This window comes from Oncorhynchus masou, unplaced genomic scaffold (genome assembly GCF_036934945.1).
Source record: "Oncorhynchus masou masou isolate Uvic2021 unplaced genomic scaffold, UVic_Omas_1.1 unplaced_scaffold_1147, whole genome shotgun sequence".
NCBI classification, from domain to species: domain Eukaryota; kingdom Metazoa; phylum Chordata; class Actinopteri; order Salmoniformes; family Salmonidae; genus Oncorhynchus; species Oncorhynchus masou.
Genome location: NW_027001217.1, coordinates 100,001 through 119,982, shown reverse-complemented (window position 1 = coordinate 119,982; position 19,982 = coordinate 100,001). Strand labels below are relative to the sequence as shown.

Here is a 19,982-nt window from a genome sequence, read left to right as displayed (position 1 = left end):
AGGCACTGGGTGATGATGAGAGAGGTTTTATCTCTGGACATGCTGGTTGTAATGGGTGAGGTCACCGCATATGTGGGAGGTGGGACAAAGGAGGTATCAGGGGTATGAGGAGTGGGACAAGGGGCTCCATTGTGAACTAAAACAATGATAACTAACCTGAGCAACAGTATACAAGGCATATTGACATTTGAGAGAGACATACAGCGAGGCATACAGTAATCACAGGTGTTGAACTGGGAAAGCTAGCTAAAACAGTGGGTGAGACAACAGCTAATCAGCTAGCATAACAACAGCAGGTAAAATGGCATTGACTAGGCAACGGGGCCGACAGATAAAACAAACAAGCAGAATGGAGTACCGTGATTAATGGACAGTCCAGCGTGCATCAGCTATGTAGCCAAGTGATCAGAGTCCAGGGGGCAGCGGTGGATGGGGCAGGGGGGCTGGACTGGCTAGTGTTATCCAGGTTAAAAAACTAACAATGACTAAATAGCTTGTAGCTAGTTAGCTGGTTAGCTTCTGGAGGTTCTTGAGTGTGTTCTAAAAATTAAAAATAATTCTGTATCGATTCTGTATCACATTGGGTGAGGCAGGTTTCCGGAAGGTATAAACAAATTTTAAAAAATCGGGAAGAGATAGAAAGTACATATGGGCCACTGCGTGTTTGGGACGCGGCGATGCAGACGGTTAGCAGGCCTGTGCTATCAAGCTAACAGATTAGCAGGCCTGTGCTAACAAGCTAACAGATTAGCAGGCCGGGGTAAACAAGGTAGTAGTTAGCAGACCTGGGCTAAACGAGCTAGCAGTTAGCATGCCGAATTAGCAAGCAAGGAGATAGCGAGGGCTAGAGAGTTAGCCTTTGGAGGACATCGCGATGGGGTGAGTCTGTTTATTCCTCTTCATGCAGTGACATGGGTCCGGGTATTGTAGCCCAGGAGTATGCTAGGAGCACCGGAGCTCTGGCCGGGCTAGCTTCAAGCTACGTGGGTGGAAACGCTGGCCAGGAGTAATCAACCAGGGTTGCGGTTTAGCTCGATAGCTAGTTGTGAAGATCCAGCTGAAAAAATTTTCCGTTTGCGGTGGGAATCTAGGGTTAAAAAAAAAAATAGGTCCGTTATGCTCTGGTTAGCGTCGCGTTGTTCGAACTGGCGAGAGCTTTCCGAGCTAAGGGTTAGCTGATGACCGGTTAGCTGAAGACCGCTAGCATAGCTGGTGGTTAGCTGGCTAGCTTCAGTTGAGGGGTTCCGGTTCCGAAGTAAATATAAATACTTTAGGAAAAGTAGCTACATTGGGTGAGGCGGGTTGCAGGAGAGTATTTGGAAGCTAGCAAAATGTTTTTAAAGATATGCAAAGAAAAATATCTAAAACGAAAAAGAGACGATATTTACAGAGAGACGATACGACAGGACGACTTACTGCTACGCCATCTTGGATTTGTGCTTGAGTGTGAGAGAGAGACTGACAGAGACAGACTGACATAGTGAGATAGAGAGATACAGAGACAGACTGACATAGTGAGACAGATTCACAGATTCACAGAGAGAAACAAAGAGAGAGAGTGCAGATGGCAGTAATATTTACTCAGGACCTCTGAGAGAGAGGACAATAGAACGAGAAAGAGAAACAGAGAGAGAGTAACAGAGAGAAACAGAGAGAGAGTAACAGAGAAAAAAAGAGAGAGAAACAGAGAGAGAGAGAAACAGAGAGAGAGAGAAACAGAGAGAGAGAGAAACAGAGAGAGAGAGTAACAGAGAGAGAGAAACAGAGAGAGAGAAACAGAGAGAGAGTAACAGAGAGAAAAAAGAGAGAGAAACAGAGAGAGAGTAACAGAGAGAAAAAAAGAGAGAGAAACAGAGAGAGAGAAACAGAGAGAGAGAGAAACAGAGAGAGAGAGAAACAGAGAGAGAGAGAAACAGAGAGAGAGAGAAACAGAGAGAGAGAGAAACAGAGAGAGAGAGAAACAGAGAGAGAGAAACAGAGAGAGAGAAACAGAGAGCGAGAGAAACAGAGAGCGAGAGGAACAGAGTGAGAGAGGAACAGAGGGAGAGGACCAGAGAGAGGAACAGAGAAAGAGGAAGAGAGAGAGAGGTACAGAGAGAGAGAGAGAAGAACAGAGAGAGAGAGAGGAACAGAAAGAGAGAGAGGAACAGAAAGAGAGAGAGGAACAGAGAGTGAGAGGCACGGATGGAGATGAACAGAGAGAGGAACAGAGAAAGAGGAAGAAAGAGAGAGGTACAGAGAGAGAGAGAGAGAAGAACAGAGAGAGAGGAACAGAGAGAGAGAGGCACGGATGGAGATGAACAGAGAGAGAAACAGAGACCTCAGCAGGGTGTAGACCAGCTCACGTTCCAATCTAGCATCCAGTCTGCCCTGTGCCCGACCAACTGCTGTTAAAACAACCAGAAGGGGGATACAGACAACCCCCACGACACCCCCAACCCCTCACCCTCCGTCACGTGCCTGTTTCCTCCAAGAACCCAGCAGCTTCCTCTTTCATCCGTTCATACGCCTCTCCACTCCTCCTCCCTCCTCCCCTCTGCCCTCCTTCCTGATATCCGTGTCCGATGTTTGTCGAGGAACTTCAAAACCCTTCCAACAGAACGGTTTGCCTTCTTTCTCCTGTTCTTAGAGTGAGACACAGACATCAGGGAGGAGGGAAGACATGAATAAAGAAGAAGAAGAAGAGAGAGAGAGAGAGAACTCAGCTTTGATACCAGCTGAAGTTTTTGTACAGGAGGATAGAGTGTGTGTCTCTGATGTTTGTCCTGTTCTTGGAGTCAGGAGGATAGAGTGTGTGTCTCTGATGTTTGTCCTGTTCTTGGAGTCAGGAGGATAGAGTGTGTGTCTCTGATGTTTGTCCTGTCTTGGAGTCAGGAGGATAGAGTGTGTGTCTCTGATGTTTGTCCTGTTCTTGGAGTCAGGAGGATAGAGTGTGTGTCTCTGATGTTTGTCCTGTTCTTGGAGTCAGGAGGATAGAGTGTGTGTCTCTGATGTTTGTCCTGTTCTTGGAGTCAGGAGGATAGAGTGTGTGTCTCTGATGTTTGTCCTGTTCTTGGAGTCAGGAGGATAGAGTGTGTGTCTCTGATGTTTGTCCTGTTCTTGGAGTCAGGAGGATAGAGTGTGTGTCTCTGATGTTTGTCCTGTTCTTGGAGTCAGGAGGATAGAGTGTGTGTCTCTGATGTTTGTCCTGTTCTTGGAGTCAGGAGGATAGAGTGTGTCTCTGATGTTTGTCCTGTTCTTGGAGTCAGGAGGATAGAGTGTGTGTCTCTGATGTTTGTCCTGTTCTTGGAGTCAGGAGGATAGAGTGTGTGTCTCTGATGTTTGTCCTGTTCTTGGAGTCAGGAGGATAGAGTGTGTCTCTGATGTTTGTCCTGTTCTTGGAGTCAGGAGGATAGAGTGTGTGTCTCTGATGTTTGTCCTGTTCTTGGAGTCAGGAGGATAGAGTGTGTGTCTCTGATGTTTGTCCTGTTCTTGGAGTCAGGAGGATAGAGTGTGTGTCTCTGATGTTTGTCCTGTTCTTGGAGTCAGGAGGATAGAGTGTGTGTCTCTGATGTTTGTCCTGTTCTTGGAGTCAGGAGGATAGAGTGTGTCTCTGATGTTTGTCCTGTTCTTGGAGTCAGGAGGATAGAGTGTGTGTCTCTGATGTTTGTCCTGTTCTTGGAGTCAGGAGGGATAGAGTGTGTGTCTCTGATGTTTGTCCTGTTCTTGGAGTCAGGAGGATAGAGTGTGTCTCTGATGTTTGTCCTGTTCTTGGAGTCAGGAGGATAGAGTGTGTGTCTCTGATGTTTGTCCTGTTCTTGGAGTCAGGAGGATAGAGTGTGTGTCTCTGATGTTTGTCCTGTTCTTGGAGTCAGGAGGATAGAGTGTGTGTCTCTGATGTTTGTCCTGTTCTTGGAGTCAGGAGGATAGAGTGTGTGTCTCTGATGTTTGTCCTGTTCTTGGAGTCAGGAGGATAGAGTGTGTGTCTCTGATGTTTGTCCTGTTCTTGGAGTCAGGAGGATAGAGTGTGTGTCTCTGATGTTTGTCCTGTTCTTGGAGTCAGGAGGATAGAGTGTGTGTCTCTGATGTTTGTCCTGTTCTTGGAGTCAGGAGGATAGAGTGTGTCTCTGATGTTTGTCCTGTTCTTGGAGTCAGGAGGATAGAGTGTGTGTCTCTGATGTTTGTCCTGTTCTTGGAGTCAGGAGGATAGAGTGTGTGTCTCTGATGTTTGTCCTGTTCTTGGAGTCAGGAGGATAGAGTGTGTGTCTCTGATGTTTGTCCTGTTCTTGGAGTCAGGAGGATAGAGTGTGTGTCTCTGATGTTTGTCCTGTTCTTGGAGTCAGGAGGATAGAGTGTGTGTCTCTGATGTTTGTCCTGTTCTTGGAGTCAGGAGGATAGAGTGTGTGTCTCTGATGTTTGTCCTGTTCTTGGAGTCAGGAGGATAGAGTGTGTGTCTCTGATGTTTGTCCTGTTCTTGGAGTCAGGAGGATAGAGTGTGTGTCTCTGATGTTTGTCCTGTTCTTGGAGTCAGGAGGATAGAGTGTGTGTCTCTGATGTTTGTCCTGTTCTTGGAGTCAGGAGGATAGAGTGTGTGTCTCTGATGTTTGTCCTGTTCTTGGAGTCAGGAGGATAGAGTGTGTGTCTCTGATGTTTGTCCTGTTCTTGGAGTCAGGAGGATAGAGAGTGTGTCTCTGATGTTTGTCCTGTTCTTGGAGTCAGGAGGATAGAGTGTGTGTCTCTGATGTTTGTCCTGTTCTTGGAGTCAGGAGGATAGAGTGTGTGTCTCTGATGTTTGTCCTGTTCTTGGAGTCAGGAGGATAGAGTGTGTGTCTCTGATGTTTGTCCTGTTCTTGGAGTCAGGAGGATAGAGTGTGTGTCTCTGATGTTTGTCCTGTTCTTGGAGTCAGGAGGATAGAGTGTGTGTCTCTGATGTTTGTCCTGTTCTTGGAGTCAGGAGGATAGAGTGTGTGTCTCTGATGTTTGTCCTGTTCTTGGAGTCAGGAGGATAGAGTGTGTGTCTCTGATGTTTGTCCTGTTCTTGGAGTCAGGAGGATAGAGTGTGTGTCTCTGATGTTTGTCCTGTTCTTGGAGTCAGGAGGATAGTGTGTGTGTCTCTGATGTTTGTCCTGTTCTTGGAGTCAGGAGGATAGAGTGTGTGTCTCTGATGTTTGTCCTGTTCTTGGAGTCAGGAGGATAGAGTGTGTGTCTCTGATGTTTGTCCTGTTCTTGGAGACAGGAGGATAGAGTGTGTGTCTCTGATGTTTGTCCTGTTCTTGGAGTCAGGAGGATAGAGTGTGTGTCTCTGATGTTTGTCCTGTTCTTGGAGTCAGGAGGATAGAGTGTGTGTCTCTGATGTTTGTCCTGTTCTTGGAGTCAGGAGGATAGAGTGTGTGTCTCTGATGTTTGTCCTGTTCTTGGAGTCAGGAGGATAGAGTGTGTGTCTCTGATGTTTGTCCTGTTCTTGGAGTCAGGAGGATAGAGTGTGTGTCTCTGATGTTTGTCCTGTTCTTGGAGTCAGGAGGATAGAGTGTGTGTCTCTGATGTTTGTCCTGTTCTTGGAGTCAGGAGGATAGAGTGTGTGTCTCTGATGTTTGTCCTGTTCTTGGAGTCAGGAGGATAGAGTGTGTGTCTCTGATGTTTGTCCTGTTCTTGGAGTCAGGAGGATAGAGTGTGTGTCTCTGATGTTTGTCCTGTTCTTGGAGTCAGGAGGATAGAGTGTGTGTCTCTGATGTTTGTCCTGTTCTTGGAGTCAGGAGGATAGAGTGTGTGTCTCTGATGTTTGTCCTGTTCTTGGAGTCAGGAGGATAGAGTGTGTGTCTCTGATGTTTGTCCTGTTCTTGGAGTCAGGAGGATAGAGTGTGTGTCTCTGATGTTTGTCCTGTTCTTGGAGTCAGGAGGATAGAGTGTGTGTCTCTGATGTTTGTCCTGTTCTTGGAGTCAGGAGGATAGAGTGTGTGTCTCTGATGTTTGTCCTGTTCTTGGAGTCAGGAGGATAGAGTGTGTGTCTCTGATGTTTGTCCTGTTCTTGGAGTCAGGAGGATAGAGTGTGTGTCTCTGATGTTTGTCCTGTTCTTGGAGTCAGGAGGATAGAGTGTGTGTCTCTGATGTTTGTCCTGTTCTTGGAGTCAGGAGGATAGAGTGTGTGTCTCTGATGTTTGTCCTGTTCTTGGAGTCAGGAGGATAGAGTGTGTGTCTCTGAGAGTGTGTGTCTCTGATGTTTGTCCTGTTCTTGGAGTCAGGAGGATAGAGTGTGTGTCTCTGATGTTTGTCCTGTTCTTGGAGTCAGGAGGATAGAGTGTGTGTCTCTGATGTTTGTCCTGTTCTTGGAGTCAGGAGGATAGAGTGTGTGTCTCTGATGTTTGTCCTGTTCTTGGAGTCAGGAGGATAGAGTGTGTGTCTCTGATGTTTGTCCTGTTCTTGGAGTCAGGAGGATAGAGTGTGTGTCTCTGATGTTTGTCCTGTTCTTGGAGTCAGGAGGATAGAGTGTGTGTCTCTGATGTTTGTCCTGTTCTTGGAGTCAGGAGGATAGAGTGTGTGTCTCTGATGTTTGTCCTGTTCTTGGAGTCAGGAGGATAGAGTTGTTATTGGTCAGGAATCAGGAAGCTACTGTAACAGAGGGAGGAAAGAAGCCAATGTTTTTAATGGACAGGATGGAACCTGTATTTCATGAATGTACTTCTTTTAAACCAGAATAGTCTTCCTCTCTTCCACGCTGCTTTGAACCTCCCTTTCTATGGTTTTATTGATCTTTTACAACTGTTTTATCTATATTTGACATGGTTTATCTATATTTTACATGCTTTTATCTATATTTGACATGCTTTTATCTATATTTGACATGCTTTTATCTATATTTTACATGCTTTTATCTATTTGACATGCTTTTATCTATATTTTACATGGTTTATCTATATTTTACATGGTTTTATTTACATTTTACATGGTTTTATCTATTTTAGACATGCTTTTATCTATATTTGACATGCTTTTATCTATATTTTACATGCTTTATCTAAATTTGAAAAGGTTTTATCTATATTTTACATGGTTGTATCTCAGTTGGAGTCAAACACCTTAGTAAACTCCTAGTAAAAATTCCCTGTTTTAGGTCAGTTAGGATCACACCACTTTATTTTAGGAATGTGAAATGTCAGAATAATATTAAACTGAATTATTTATTTAAGCTTTGATTTATTTCATCACATTCCCAGTGGGTCAGAAGTGTACATACACACAATTAGTATTTTGTAGCATTGTGTCAAATGTTTTGTTTAGCCTTCCACAAGCTTCCCACAATAAGTTGCATTAATTTTGGCCTACTCCTTCTGACAGAGCTGGTGTAACTGAGTCAGGTTTGTAGGCCTCCTTGCTCACACACACTTTTTCAGTTCTGCCCTGAAATGATCTATAGGATTGAGGTCAGGGCTTTGTGATGACCACTCTAATACCTTGACTTTGTTGTCCTTAAGCCATTTTGCCACAACGTTGGAAGTATGCTTGGGATCATTGTCCATTTGGAGGACCCATTTGTGACCAAGCTTTAACTTCCTGACTGATGTCTTGAGATATTGCTTCAATATATCCACAGAATTTTCCTGCCTCATGATGCCATCTATTTTGTGAAGTGCACCAGTCCCTCCTGCAGCAAAGCACCCCCACAACATGATGCTGCCACCCCGTGCTTTGATGGTGTTCTCTGGCTTGCAAGCCTCCCCCTTTTCCTCCAAATATAATGATGGACATTATGGCCAAACAGTTTCATCAGACCAGAGAATATTTCTCCAAAAAGTATGATCTTTGTGCAGTTGTAAACCGTAGTCTGGCTTTTTTATGACAATTTTGGAGCAGTGGCTTCTTCCTTGCTGAACGGCCTTTCAGGTTATGTCGATATAGGACTCGTTTTACTGTGGATATAGATACTTTTGTACCTGATTCCTCCAGCATCTTCACAAGGTCCTTTGCTGTTGTTCTGGGATTGATTTGCACTTTTTGCACCAAAGTGCGTTCATCTCTAGGAGACAGAACGTGTCTCCTTCCTGAGCGGTATGACGGCTGCGTGGTCCCATGGTGTTTATACTTGCGTACTATTGTTTGTTACAGATGAACGTGGTAGCTTCAAGCATTTGGAAATTGTTCCCAAGGATGAACATGACTTGTGGAGGTCTACAATTTATTTTTCTGAGTTCTTGGCTGATTTCTCTTAATTTTCTCATGATGTCAAGCAAAGAGGCACTGAGTTTGAAGGTAGGCCTTGAAATACATCCACAGGTACACCTCCAATTGAATGAAAGGATGTCAATTAGCCAATCAGAAGTTTCTAAAGGCATTACATATTTTTCTGGAATTGTCCAAGCTGTTTAAAGGCACAGTCAACTTAGTGTATGTAAACTTCTGACCCACTGGAATTGCGATACAGTGAATTACAAGTGAAATAATCTGTCTGCAAACAATTGTTGGAAAAATTGCTTGTGTCATGCACAAAGTAGATGTCCTAACCGACTTGCCAAAACTATAGTTTGTTAACAAGACATTTGTGGAGTGGTTGAAAAATGTTTTTTTTTTTTCTTAAAAAACAATAACTGTCCGACTGGTTTGGAGGTAAGACGTTTTTTATATTTTTTATTTGACCCCCAATTTCGTGGTATCCAATTGTTAGTAGCTACTATCTTGTCTAATCGCTACAACTCCCGTACGGGCTCGAGAGAGAGACGAAGGTCGAAAGTCATGCGTCCTCCGATACACAACCCAACCAAGCCGTACTGCTTCTTAACACAGTGTGCATCCAACCCGGAAGCCAGCCGCACCAATGTGTCGGAGGAAACACCGTGCACCTGGCGACCTTGGTTAGCGTGCACTGCGCCCTGCCCGCCACAGGAGTCACTGGTGCGCAATGAGACAACGATATCCCTACTGGCCAAACCCTCCCTAACCCGGACGACGCTAGGCCAATTGTGCGTCACGCCACGGACCACCCGGTCGTGAACCCAGAGTCTCTGATGGCACAGCTAGCACTGCGATGCAGTGCCCTAGACCACTGCTCCACCCAGGAGGCTAAAGATGATTTTTTTTGAGTTTTCATGACTCCTACCTAAGTGTATGTAAACCTCTGACTTTAACTGTATATTTTACATGTTTTAATCTATATTTTATATGGTTTCATCTAACTTTCATCTAACTTTTATTTGTCTTCGACAATGTTTTTAAAACTTGTTCACGCTACAGGTGCCCCAAGGGGAACCACGCCCCCCCACTCAACTCAAACCGTGGCGCACAGAATGCAAAAATATTCTTAGAAATATTTAACCTCCACACATTAACAAGTCCAATAGCTCAAATGAAAGATAAACACCTTGTTCATTCACCCAGCGAGTCAGATTTCTAAAATGTTTTACGGCGAAAACATAGCACATATGTATGTCAAACCACCACAAAGACACAGACGATATGTAGCCATTTTGTCAAGCAAAAGATGCAATCACAAACGCAGGATTAAAAGAAAAATCATTCACTAACCTTTTGAAAATCGTCATCAGATGACAGTAATAGGACATGTTACACAGTACATTTCTGTTTTTTTCAATAATATGCAATTTATATCCATAAATCTCTGTTTACATTGAGCCATGTTCAAAAAATGCTACAGAAATGTACGGAGAAATTATAGATAACTCCGCCAGATAACTGCAATACACATCATAAACTTTGACTAAATGTACATGTTCTACATATAGTTAGAAAGATACACTGCTTCTTAATGCAATCGCCTTGTCACATTTCTTTTTCACGTTACAGAAATCGCTCACTATTCAATAATCTGAGACGGCGCTCAGACGTAAGCAATATTTCTCCGCTATGTTGGAGTCAACAGAAACACAAAATTACAACATAAATATTCCCTTACCTTTGATGGTCTTTGATCAGAATGTAGTGGAAGGAGTCATACCAAACATAGCGTTTGGTTTCAAGTTGTGTGTCTTTCCGTTAGCAAACGCAACAAATTTCAGCCAAAATTACCTCTGGTCTCTAGGGGTTGCGCATCAAAACTTCAAAATTACATATTATACGTCGACTAAACTGGTCAAACTAAGTGCAGAATCAAGCTTTAGGATGTTATTAACGTACAAAACAATTGGCGATTCGACCGAAAAAACGCAACTCTTCTCAGACGATCTGGAACAAAGGAATGACCTGTGTACAATTGCGCCAGGACGCGCAGCTATTTTCTCGCGACACTTCAGTATTTTGCCTGCCAACGGGTCAAAGCTCGTGGGATTTGCTCCATTACTCGCTCTATTGAAAGAACACATCCCGCCGAAGACGTAGAAACTGATCCCAGATCCATAGCTGGTTGGGAAGGATGGGGGCGATGACATCAAAGTTGGCCCAACTTTCCTGATGAGAGAAATAGTTTGGGAGAATGGCTGCCCTGTGAGTTCTGCTTTACATACAGACATAATTCGAACGGTTTTAGAAGCTTTAGAGTGTTTTCTATGTAATAATAATTATTATATGCAGATATTAGCAATTTTGGACAGATTTGTTTTCTGTTTACTATGGGCACGCAATTCATCCAAAGGGGGCAGTATTGTCCTGAGCCTCAACAGGTTGTTGTATGCGAAGGTATTACGCTTCCCTAATGTAAAGAGACTCCAGTAGCGTCCTCCTGCTTATTGACAGACTCTAGGTCCATGACTCCTGTAGCGTCCTCCTGCTTACTAACAGACTGTAGGTCCGTGACTCCTGTAGCGTCCTCCTGCTTACTGTCATACTGTAGGTCCATGACTCCTGTAGCATCCTCCTGCTTACTGACAGACTCTAGGTCCGTGACTCCTGTAGCGTCCTCCTGCTTACTGTCATACTGTAGGTCCATGACTCCTGTAGCGTCCTCCTGCTTACTGACAGACTGTAGGTCCGTGACTCCTGTAGCGTCCTCCTGCTTACTGACAGACTGTAGGTCCGTGACTCCTGTAGCGTCCTCCTGCTTACTGTCAGACTGTAGGTCCGTGACTCCTGTAGCGTCCTCCTGCTTACTGACAGACTGTAGGTCCATGACTCCTGTAGCGTCCTCCTGCTTACTGTCATACTGTAGGTCCGTGACTCCTGTAGCGTCCTCCTGCTTACTGACAGACTGTAGGTCCGTGACTCCTGTAGCGTCCTCCTGCTTACTGACAGACTGTAGGTCCGTGACTCCTGTAGCGTCCTCCTGCTTACTGACAGACTGTAGGTCCATGACTCCTGTAGCGTCCTCCTGCTTACTGACAGACTGTAGGTCCGTGACTCCTGTAGTGTCCTCCTGCTTACTGACAGACTGTAGGTCCGTGACTCCTGTAGCATCCTCCTGCTTACTAACAGACTCTAGGTCCATGACTCCTGTAGCGTCCTCCTGCTTACTGTCATACTGTAGGTCCATGACTCCTGTAGCGTCCTCCTGCTTACTGACAGACTGTAGGTCCGTGACTCCTGCATTATCATCATTATCATCATTATTGTTATGTTTCTCCATCTGGTTGAAGAGCTGTGGATCGACGGACACACATTGATAATGGAACTGCGTTTACAGAACAGTGTAATTAAGAGCTAGATACGTGGGCAGTGTGGAGAGTTGAGTGAAACCTTGGAACCTGGGTTGGAGCTGAATCTTTGTCTGTGTGTGACCTCTCACAGTGATACTGTGCAGAACACAAGACTAAGTGTGTGTGTGTGCGTGTGCGTGCGCGTGTGTGTGCATGCGTGTTAGAGTGAAATAGATTTCCAGAGCGATAAGCGGCCTGTGTGTGTATATGACACAGAGCATGATCCATGAACCACAACTACAGCTCAAGCTAAACACTGTCACTCCCATTATTTCTCTGGGTCGAGCTCCTGCTCTAGCCTGGCAACCCGCCCTGAAGCCCCACTGTTTCAGCACAGCGCAGCATTCCGTCTGGTTTATCCGGGCTATAGTCCTGCTCTGCTCTGGGTTATAACCAGGGCCTTCTTAAAGACCTCCAGATCCTCACAATCAGCCATGCTGGGGCTAGGGTTGTGGCTGGAGAGTGTGTGTGTGTGTGTGTGTTTGTGTGTGTGTGTGCGTGTGTGCGTGAGTGTGTATATGGGTGTGTGTGGCTGGAGCTCTGTTCTGTTCATAAGCTGAATAAAGGGCCTTACCAACTGCACATCACACTGAAGTTAATTTGTCCTTTGTCCAAAGAGCGGGAGAGAGCAACAATGAGGGAATAAGAGAGAGTAACTATATAATGAGGGAGCATCTCTCCCTCCTTCCCTTCCCCCTCTTCTATTCCTCCCTCCCCCTCTCTCCCTCCCCACCTCTCTCTCCCACCCCTCTCTCTCCCTCCCTCTCTCTCTCCCACCCCCTCCCTCCCTCCCACCCCCTCTCTCCCTCCCCCACCCTCTCTCTCCTCCCCACCCCTTCTCTCTCCCTCCCCACCACTCTCTCCCACCCCCTCTCTCTCCCTCCTTCTCTCTCTCCCTCCCTCTCTCTCTCCCTCCCCCTCTCTCTCCCTCCCCATATCTCCCTCCCTCCCTGTTTTGCTCTCCCTCCCTCTCTCTCCTTTCCTCCTTGTCTTTCCTCCCAAACTCTTTCTCTCAGTTCACAGCCTCAGGTCTTCTCTCAGCCTGGGAGCGTAATTCTGGGACATGTTTCCATGTGAATGGCGGAGGGGTGTGACGCCACGGCATTGTTCCCGTGGTGAGAAGAGGAACCATGAGGCCAATTCCTGTCGGCTCTGAAAAAAAAATGCCACTTTCCTTCCTCCCGCCCTCCAACAGCCAGGCCGTCACAAATCAAATCAAATTGTATTTGTCACAAGCGCCAAATACAACTGGTGTATACTTTACTGTGAAACGCTTACGAGCCCTTCCCAATGATGCAGAGTCAAAACATTTTTACAAATACAAAGAGTAACACAACAAGAGTCAAATAAGAATGAAACTACCAGTATCAGATTAACGTGCAGGGTAACCAGGTATTTGAGGTAGATATATTTATCAAAGCAGGATAAAGTGAATATCCCTAAAAAATACATTTCAAGTTTGCAGGTTCACATGTGAAAACCATTTGGCCCTGTGTTTTAGGTTATTGTCTTATGATTATATATATTATTATTATTAATATAATATTATTATATGATCATTATTATATAATATATTATATTATATATTATTATTGTTTTGCTGAAAAGTGAATTAATTTCCCAGTGTCTAGTTGAAAGCAGACTGAACCAGGTTTTCCTCTAGGATTTTGCCTGTGCTTAGATCTATTCCATTTATTTCTCATCCTGAAAAACTCCCTAGTCCTTAACAATTACAATCATACCCATAACACGATGCAGCCACCACCTATGCTTGAAAACATGGAGAGTAGGACTCAGTATTCTATTGGATTTTTACTCAAACACAACACTTTGTGTTCAGGACAAAAAGTTAATTACTTTGGCAAATGTCTTGCAGTATTACTTTAGTGCCATGTTGCAAACAGGATCCATGCTTTGGAAAAATGTTATTCTGTACAGACTTCCTTCTTGTCAATTAGGTCAGTATTGTGGGGAAACTGCAGTGTTGTTGATCCATTCTCAGTTCTCTCCTATTACAGCCATTAAACTCTGTAGCTGTTTTAAAGTCACCTTCGGCCTCATGGTGAAATCACTGAGCTGTTTCCTTCCTCTCTGGCAACTGAGTTAGGAAGGACGCCTGTAGTTTTGTAGTGACTGGGTGTATTGATACATCATCCAAAGTGTAATTAATAAGTTCACCATGCTTTTTAAATTTTTACCCATCTACCAATCGGTGCCCTTCTTTGCGAGGCATTGGGAAAACCTCCCTGATCTTTGTGGTTGAATCTGGGATTGAAATTCACTGTTCGACTTGAGCAAACTTTCAGCTTTTCATTTTTTATTAATTTGTAAAAATAAAAATAAAAACCTAATTCCACTTTGACATTATGGGCTATTGTGTGTAGGCCAGTGCCACAAAATCTCAATGAATCGAATTTAAATTCAGGTTGTAACACAACAACAAAAAATTTCAAGTTGTGTGAATATTTTCTGCGGGCACCGTATATCAGGTGAGCAAAAGCTTGAGATATCCTTCCCAGTGGAAGCAGCGCACCAGTTGTTACTTGTAAAGAGGCACAGACTCTCCCCGAGCCTCCACCGTCCGATAGATTGATCAACAACCCCAGAGGACAGAGAAAGCAGGGTATGAGAGATAGATATGAGAGGTAGAGAGATAGAGAGGTAGAGGTAGAGAGGGAGACCTGGCAGAGAGAGAGAGAGAGATCTACCTCACTTGCTTTGGCAATGTTAACACATGTTTCCCATGCCAATAAAGCCCTTGAATTGAATTGAATTGAGAGAGAGAGAGAAATAGACACAGAGAGGTAGAGAGAAGCAGAGAGAGGTAGAGAGATGGAGAGGTAGAGAGAGGTAGAGGTAGAGAGATGAAGAGGTAGAGAGAAACAGACACAGAGAGGTAGAGAGGTAGAGAGAGAAAGAAAACAAGTGGAGGAGTGAAGCAGTGTTGTTTCTATGTGCAGACAGTTTAGGGGCCATTCTACCATCTAGAGTTGTTTCTATGTGCAGACAGTTTAGGGGCCATTCTACCATCTACCATCTAGAGTTGTTTCTATGTGCAGACAGTTTAGGGACCCACTATGTGTGTGTGTGTGTGTGTTGTTATGTGTGTTAGTGTGTGCATGTGCTTGTGTGTGTGTTGTTATGTGCGTTTTGTTATATTTGTGTGTGTGTGTGTGCTTGTGTGTGTGTGTTGTTATGTGTGTTTTGTTATGTGTGTGAGTGTGTGTATGTGCTTGTATGTGTTAAGTGTGTTTTGTTATGTGTGTGATTGAGTGTGTGTATGCGCTTGTGTGTGTGTGTGTGTTTTGTTATGTGTGTTTTGTTATGTGTGTGATTGAGTGTGTGTATGTGCTTGGTCAGCCTACATATTGTTTTCTGACGGCCTGTCTCAGTTTACAAGCTGTCCTGTTGCAGACACAATTAAACAGTTGTATCATTTTTTAAAACTACAAAACAACTATCTACCTGTTCCCTGTGACCAGAATTTTAATTTTTTTCCTCCTGAATTGAAGTAAAACTTGACATAATCTATGTCAACTCAGAAGTTCCCTTCCTGAGTGTGTGTGTCTGGGAAAGAGAAGTTGGCAAGTCTTGGTCCCTTCTTGATGACTCATTTTGAACTTAGTCATTGTGATTATATGTAATATATCATTGTCACAGCAATAACGCATTTCCTTCTCCATATAGTATCTTATGGTGCCAAACTATTGGACGAACCACCTCCAAAAATCATGAACACGATCGGGTTCCATGTCAATGTCACAGAATACCATAGAACATGGATGCATCATACGACACAGAACTCTGGAACACTCTAGTAAATCGTCAGTTATTTCCTCAGATTAGGGCCATGGTAGATGGTATATGGGAGATGTAGATGGTAGATGGGAGATGTAGATGGTATATGGGAGATGTAGATGGTAGATGGTATATGGGAGATGTAGATGGTAGATGGCATATGGGAGATGTAGATGGTATATGGGAGATGTAGATGGTATATGGGAGATGTAGATGGTAGATGGTATATGGGAGATGTAGATGGTAGATGGTATATGGGAGATGTAGATGGGAGATGTAGATGGCATATGGGAGATGTAGATGGTATATGGGAGATGTAGATGGTATATGGGAGATGTAGATGGTAGATGGTATATGGGAGATGGTATATGGGAGATGTAGATGGTATATGGGAGATTGTAGATGGTATATGGGAGATGTAGATGTAGATGATAGATGGGAGATGGGAGATGTAGATGTAGATGGGAGATGGTAGATTGGAGATGTAGATGGGAGATGGTAGATTGTAGATGTAGATGGGAGATATAGATGGGAGATGGTAGATTGTAGATGTGGATGGTAGATGGTAGATGGTAGATGCCCGCTTGACCCTATCCCCTCCTCTCTTCTCCAGACCATTTCCGGAGACCTTCTCCCTTACCTCACCTCGCTCATCAACTCATCCCTGACCGCTGGCTACGTCCCTTCCGTCTTCAAGAGAGCGAGAGTTGCACCCCTTCTGAAAAAACCTACACTCGATCCCTCCGATGTCAACAACTACAGACCAGTATCCCTTCTTTCTTTTCTCTCCAAAACTCTTGAACGTGCCGTCCTTGGCCAGCTCTCCCGCCATCTCTCTCAGAATGACCTTCTTGATCCAAATCAGTCAGGTTTCAAGACTAGTCATTCAACTGAGACTGCTCTTCTCTGTATCACGGAGGCGCTCCGCACTGCTAAAGCTAACTCTCTCTCCTCTGCTCTCATCCTTCTAGACCTATCGGCTGCCTTCGATACTGTGAACCATCAGATCCTCCTCTCCACCCTCTCCGAGTTGGGCCTCTCCGGCGTGGCCCACGCTTGGATTGCGTCCTACCTGACAGGTCGCTCCTACCAGGTGGCGTGGCGAGAATCTGTCTCCTCGCCACGCGCTCTCACCACTGGTGTCCCCCAGGGCTCTGTTCTAGGCCCTCTCCTATTCTCGCTATACACCAAGTCACTTGGCTCTGTCATAACCTCACATGGTCTCTCCTATCATTGCTATGCAGACGACACACAATTAATCTTCTCCTTTCCCCTTCTGATGACCAGGTGGCGAATCGCATCTCTGCATGTCTGGCAGACATATCAGTGTGGATGACGGATCACCACCTCAAGCTGAACCTCGGCAAGACGGAGCTGCTCTTCCTCCCGGGGAAGGACTGCCCGTTCCATGATCTCGCCATCACGGTTGACAACTACATTGTGTCCTCCTCCCAGAGCGCTAAGAACCTTGGCGTGATCCTGGACAACACCCTGTCGTTCTCAACCAACATCAAGGCGGTGGCCCGTTCCTGTAGGTTCATGCTCTACAACATCCGCAGAGCACGACCCTGCCTCACACAGGAAGCGCGCAAGTCCTAATCCAGGCACTTGTCATCTCCCGTCTGGATTACTGCAACTCGCTGTTGGCTGGGCTACCTGCCTGTGCCATTAAACCCCTACAACTCATCCAGAACGCCGCAGCCCGTCTGGTGTTCAACCTTCCCAAGTTCTCTCACGTCACCCCGCTCCTCCGCTCTCTCCACTGGCTTCCAGTTGAAGCTCGCATCCGCTACAAGACCATGGTGCTTGCCTACGGAGCTGTGAGGGAACGGCACCGCAGTACCTCCAGGCTCTGATCAGGCCCTACACCCAAACAAGGGCACTGCGTTCATCCACCTCTGGCCTGCTCGCCTCCCTACCACTGAGGAAGTACAGTTCCCGCTCAGCCCAGTCAAAACTGTTCGCTGCTCTGGCCCCCCCAATGGTGGAACAAACTCCCTCACGACGCCAGGACAGCGGAGTCAATCACCACCTTCCGGAGACACCTGAAACCCCACCTCTTCAAGGAATACCTAGGATAGGATAAAGTAATCATTTTAACCCCCCCCTTAAATGATTTAGATGCACTATTGTAAAGTGGCTGTTCCACTGGATGTCAGAAGGTGAATTCACCAATTTGTAAGTCGCTCTGGATAAGAGCGTCTGCTGAATGACTTAAATGTAAATGTAAATGTAGATGGTAGATGGGAGATGGGAGATGTAGATGGGAGATGGTAGATTGTAGATGTAGATGGTAGATGGTAGATGTAGATGGGAGATGGGAGATGTAGATGGTATATGGTAGATGTAGATGGGAGATGTAGATGGTAGATGGGAGATGTAGATGGTAGATGGGAGATGGTAGATTGTATATGGTAGATGGTAGATGTAGATGGTATATGGTAGATGGTAGATGTAGATGGGAGATGTAGATGGGAGATGTAGATGTAAATGGGAGATGGTAGATGGGAGATGGTAGATGGGAGATGGTAGATGGGAGATGGTAGATGGGAGATGGTAGATGGGAGATGTAGATGGGAGATGGTAGATTGTAGATGTAGACGGTAGATGGTAGATGTAGATGGGAGATGTAGATGTAGACGGTAGACAGTAGATTGTAGATGTAGATGGGAGATATAGATGGGAGATGGTAGATTGTAGATGTAGATGGAATATCGGAGATGGTAGATGTAAACGGTAGATGGTAGATGTAGATGGGATATGGTAGAATGTAGATGTAGATGGTAGATGTAGATGGGAGATGGTAGATGTAAACGGTAGATGGTAGATGTAGATGGGAGATGGTAGATTGTAGATGTAGATGGGAGATGGAAGATGTAGATGGGAGATGGGAGATGGTAGATGGGAGATGGTAGATTGTAGATGTAGATGGTAGATGGGAGATGGTAGATGTAAATGTAGATGGTAGATGGGAGATGGTAGATTGTAGATGTAGATGGTAGATGTAGATGGGAGATGGTAGATGGCAGATGGTAGATGTAGATGGGAGATGGTAGATGGTAGATGGGAGATGGTAGATTGTAGATGGTAGACGATAGACGGTAGATGGTAGACGGTAGACGGTAGACGGTAGATGGTAGATGGGAGATGGTAGATGTAGATGGTAGATGTAGATGGGAGATGGTAGATTGTAGATGTAGATGGTAGATGGAGATGGTAGATGGTAGATGGTAGATTGTAGATGTACATGGTAGATGTAGATGGGAGATGGTAGATGGTAGATTGTAGATGTAGATGGTAGATGTAGATGGTAGATGGTAGATGTAGATGGGAGACGTAGATGGTAGATTGTAGATGGTAGATGGTAGATGTAGACGGTAGACGGTAGATGGTAGATGGTAGATGTAGACGGTAGATGTAGACGGTAGATGGTAGATGGTAGATTGTAGATGGGATATGTAGATGTAGACTGTAGATGGTAGATGGTAGATGTAGATTGTAGATGGTAGATGTAGCTGGTAGATGTAGATGGTAGATGTAGATGGGAGATGGTAGATGGGAGATGGTAGATGTAAACGGTAGATTGTAGATGGGAGATGGTAGATTGTAGATGTAGATGGGAGATGGTAGATGTAGATGGGAGATGGTAGATTGGAGATGGTAGATTGGAGATGGTAGATTGTAGATGTAGATGGTAGATGTAGATGGTAGATGTGAGATGGTAGATTGTAGATGGGATATGGTAGATGTAAATGTAGATGGGAGATGGTAGATGTAGATGGTAGATGCAGATGGTATATGTAGATGGTAGATTGTAGATGAAGATGGTAGATGTAGATGGGAGATGGTAGATGGGAGATGGTAGATGTAGATGGGAGTTTGTAGATGGGAGATGGTAGATTGTAGATGGTAGACGGTAGATGGTATATGGTATATGGTAGATGGTAGACGGTAGATAGTAGATGGGAGATGGTAGATGTAGATGGTAGATGTAGATGCTAGATGGGAGATGTAGACTGTAGATGGTAGATGGTATATGTAGATGGCAGATGTAGATGGCAGATGTAGATGGTAGATAGATATGGTAGATGTAGATGGGAGATGGTAGATTGTAGATGTAGATGGTAGATTTAGATGGGAGATGGTAGATGTAGATTTTAGATGCAGATGTATATGGTAGATGTAAATGGTAGATGGTAGATGGGAGATGGTAGATGTAGATGGGAGATGGTAGATGTAGATTTTAGATGCAGATGTATATGGTAGATGTAGATGGGAGATGGTAGATTGTAGATGTAGATGTAGATGGGAGATGGTAGATTGTAGATGTACATGGTAGATGTAGTTGGGAGATGGTAGATGGGAGATGGTAGATGTAGATGGGAGATGTAGATGGTAGATGGTAGATGTAGATGTAGACGGTAGATGGTAGATGTAGATGGGAGATGGTTGATGGGAGATGGTTGATTGTAGATGGTAGATGTAGATGGGAGATGGTAGATGGGAGATGGTAGATGGGAGATGTAGATGGTAGATGGTAGATGTAGATGGGAGATGGTAGATGGTAGATGGGAGATGTAGATGTAGACGATGCACGGTAGATGTAGATGGTAGATGGGAGATGGTAGATTG

At 44.8% G+C, this 19,982-nt stretch overlaps 1 protein-coding gene across 1 annotated transcript in view; it reads left to right on the top strand.

Annotated features, from left to right (window-relative positions):
- Positions 1-13,331: 13,331 nt before the first annotated feature.
- Positions 13,332-19,982, top strand: part of LOC135529365 (basic proline-rich protein-like) — a 13,566-nt gene continuing 6,915 nt past the window's right edge. The window contains exons 1-2 of the mRNA XM_064958141.1: positions 13,332-13,338; positions 16,322-16,443. Of these exons, the coding sequence (XP_064814213.1) occupies positions 13,332-13,338; positions 16,322-16,443 (129 nt within the window). The remainder of the gene's footprint in view (positions 13,339-16,321; positions 16,444-19,982) is intronic.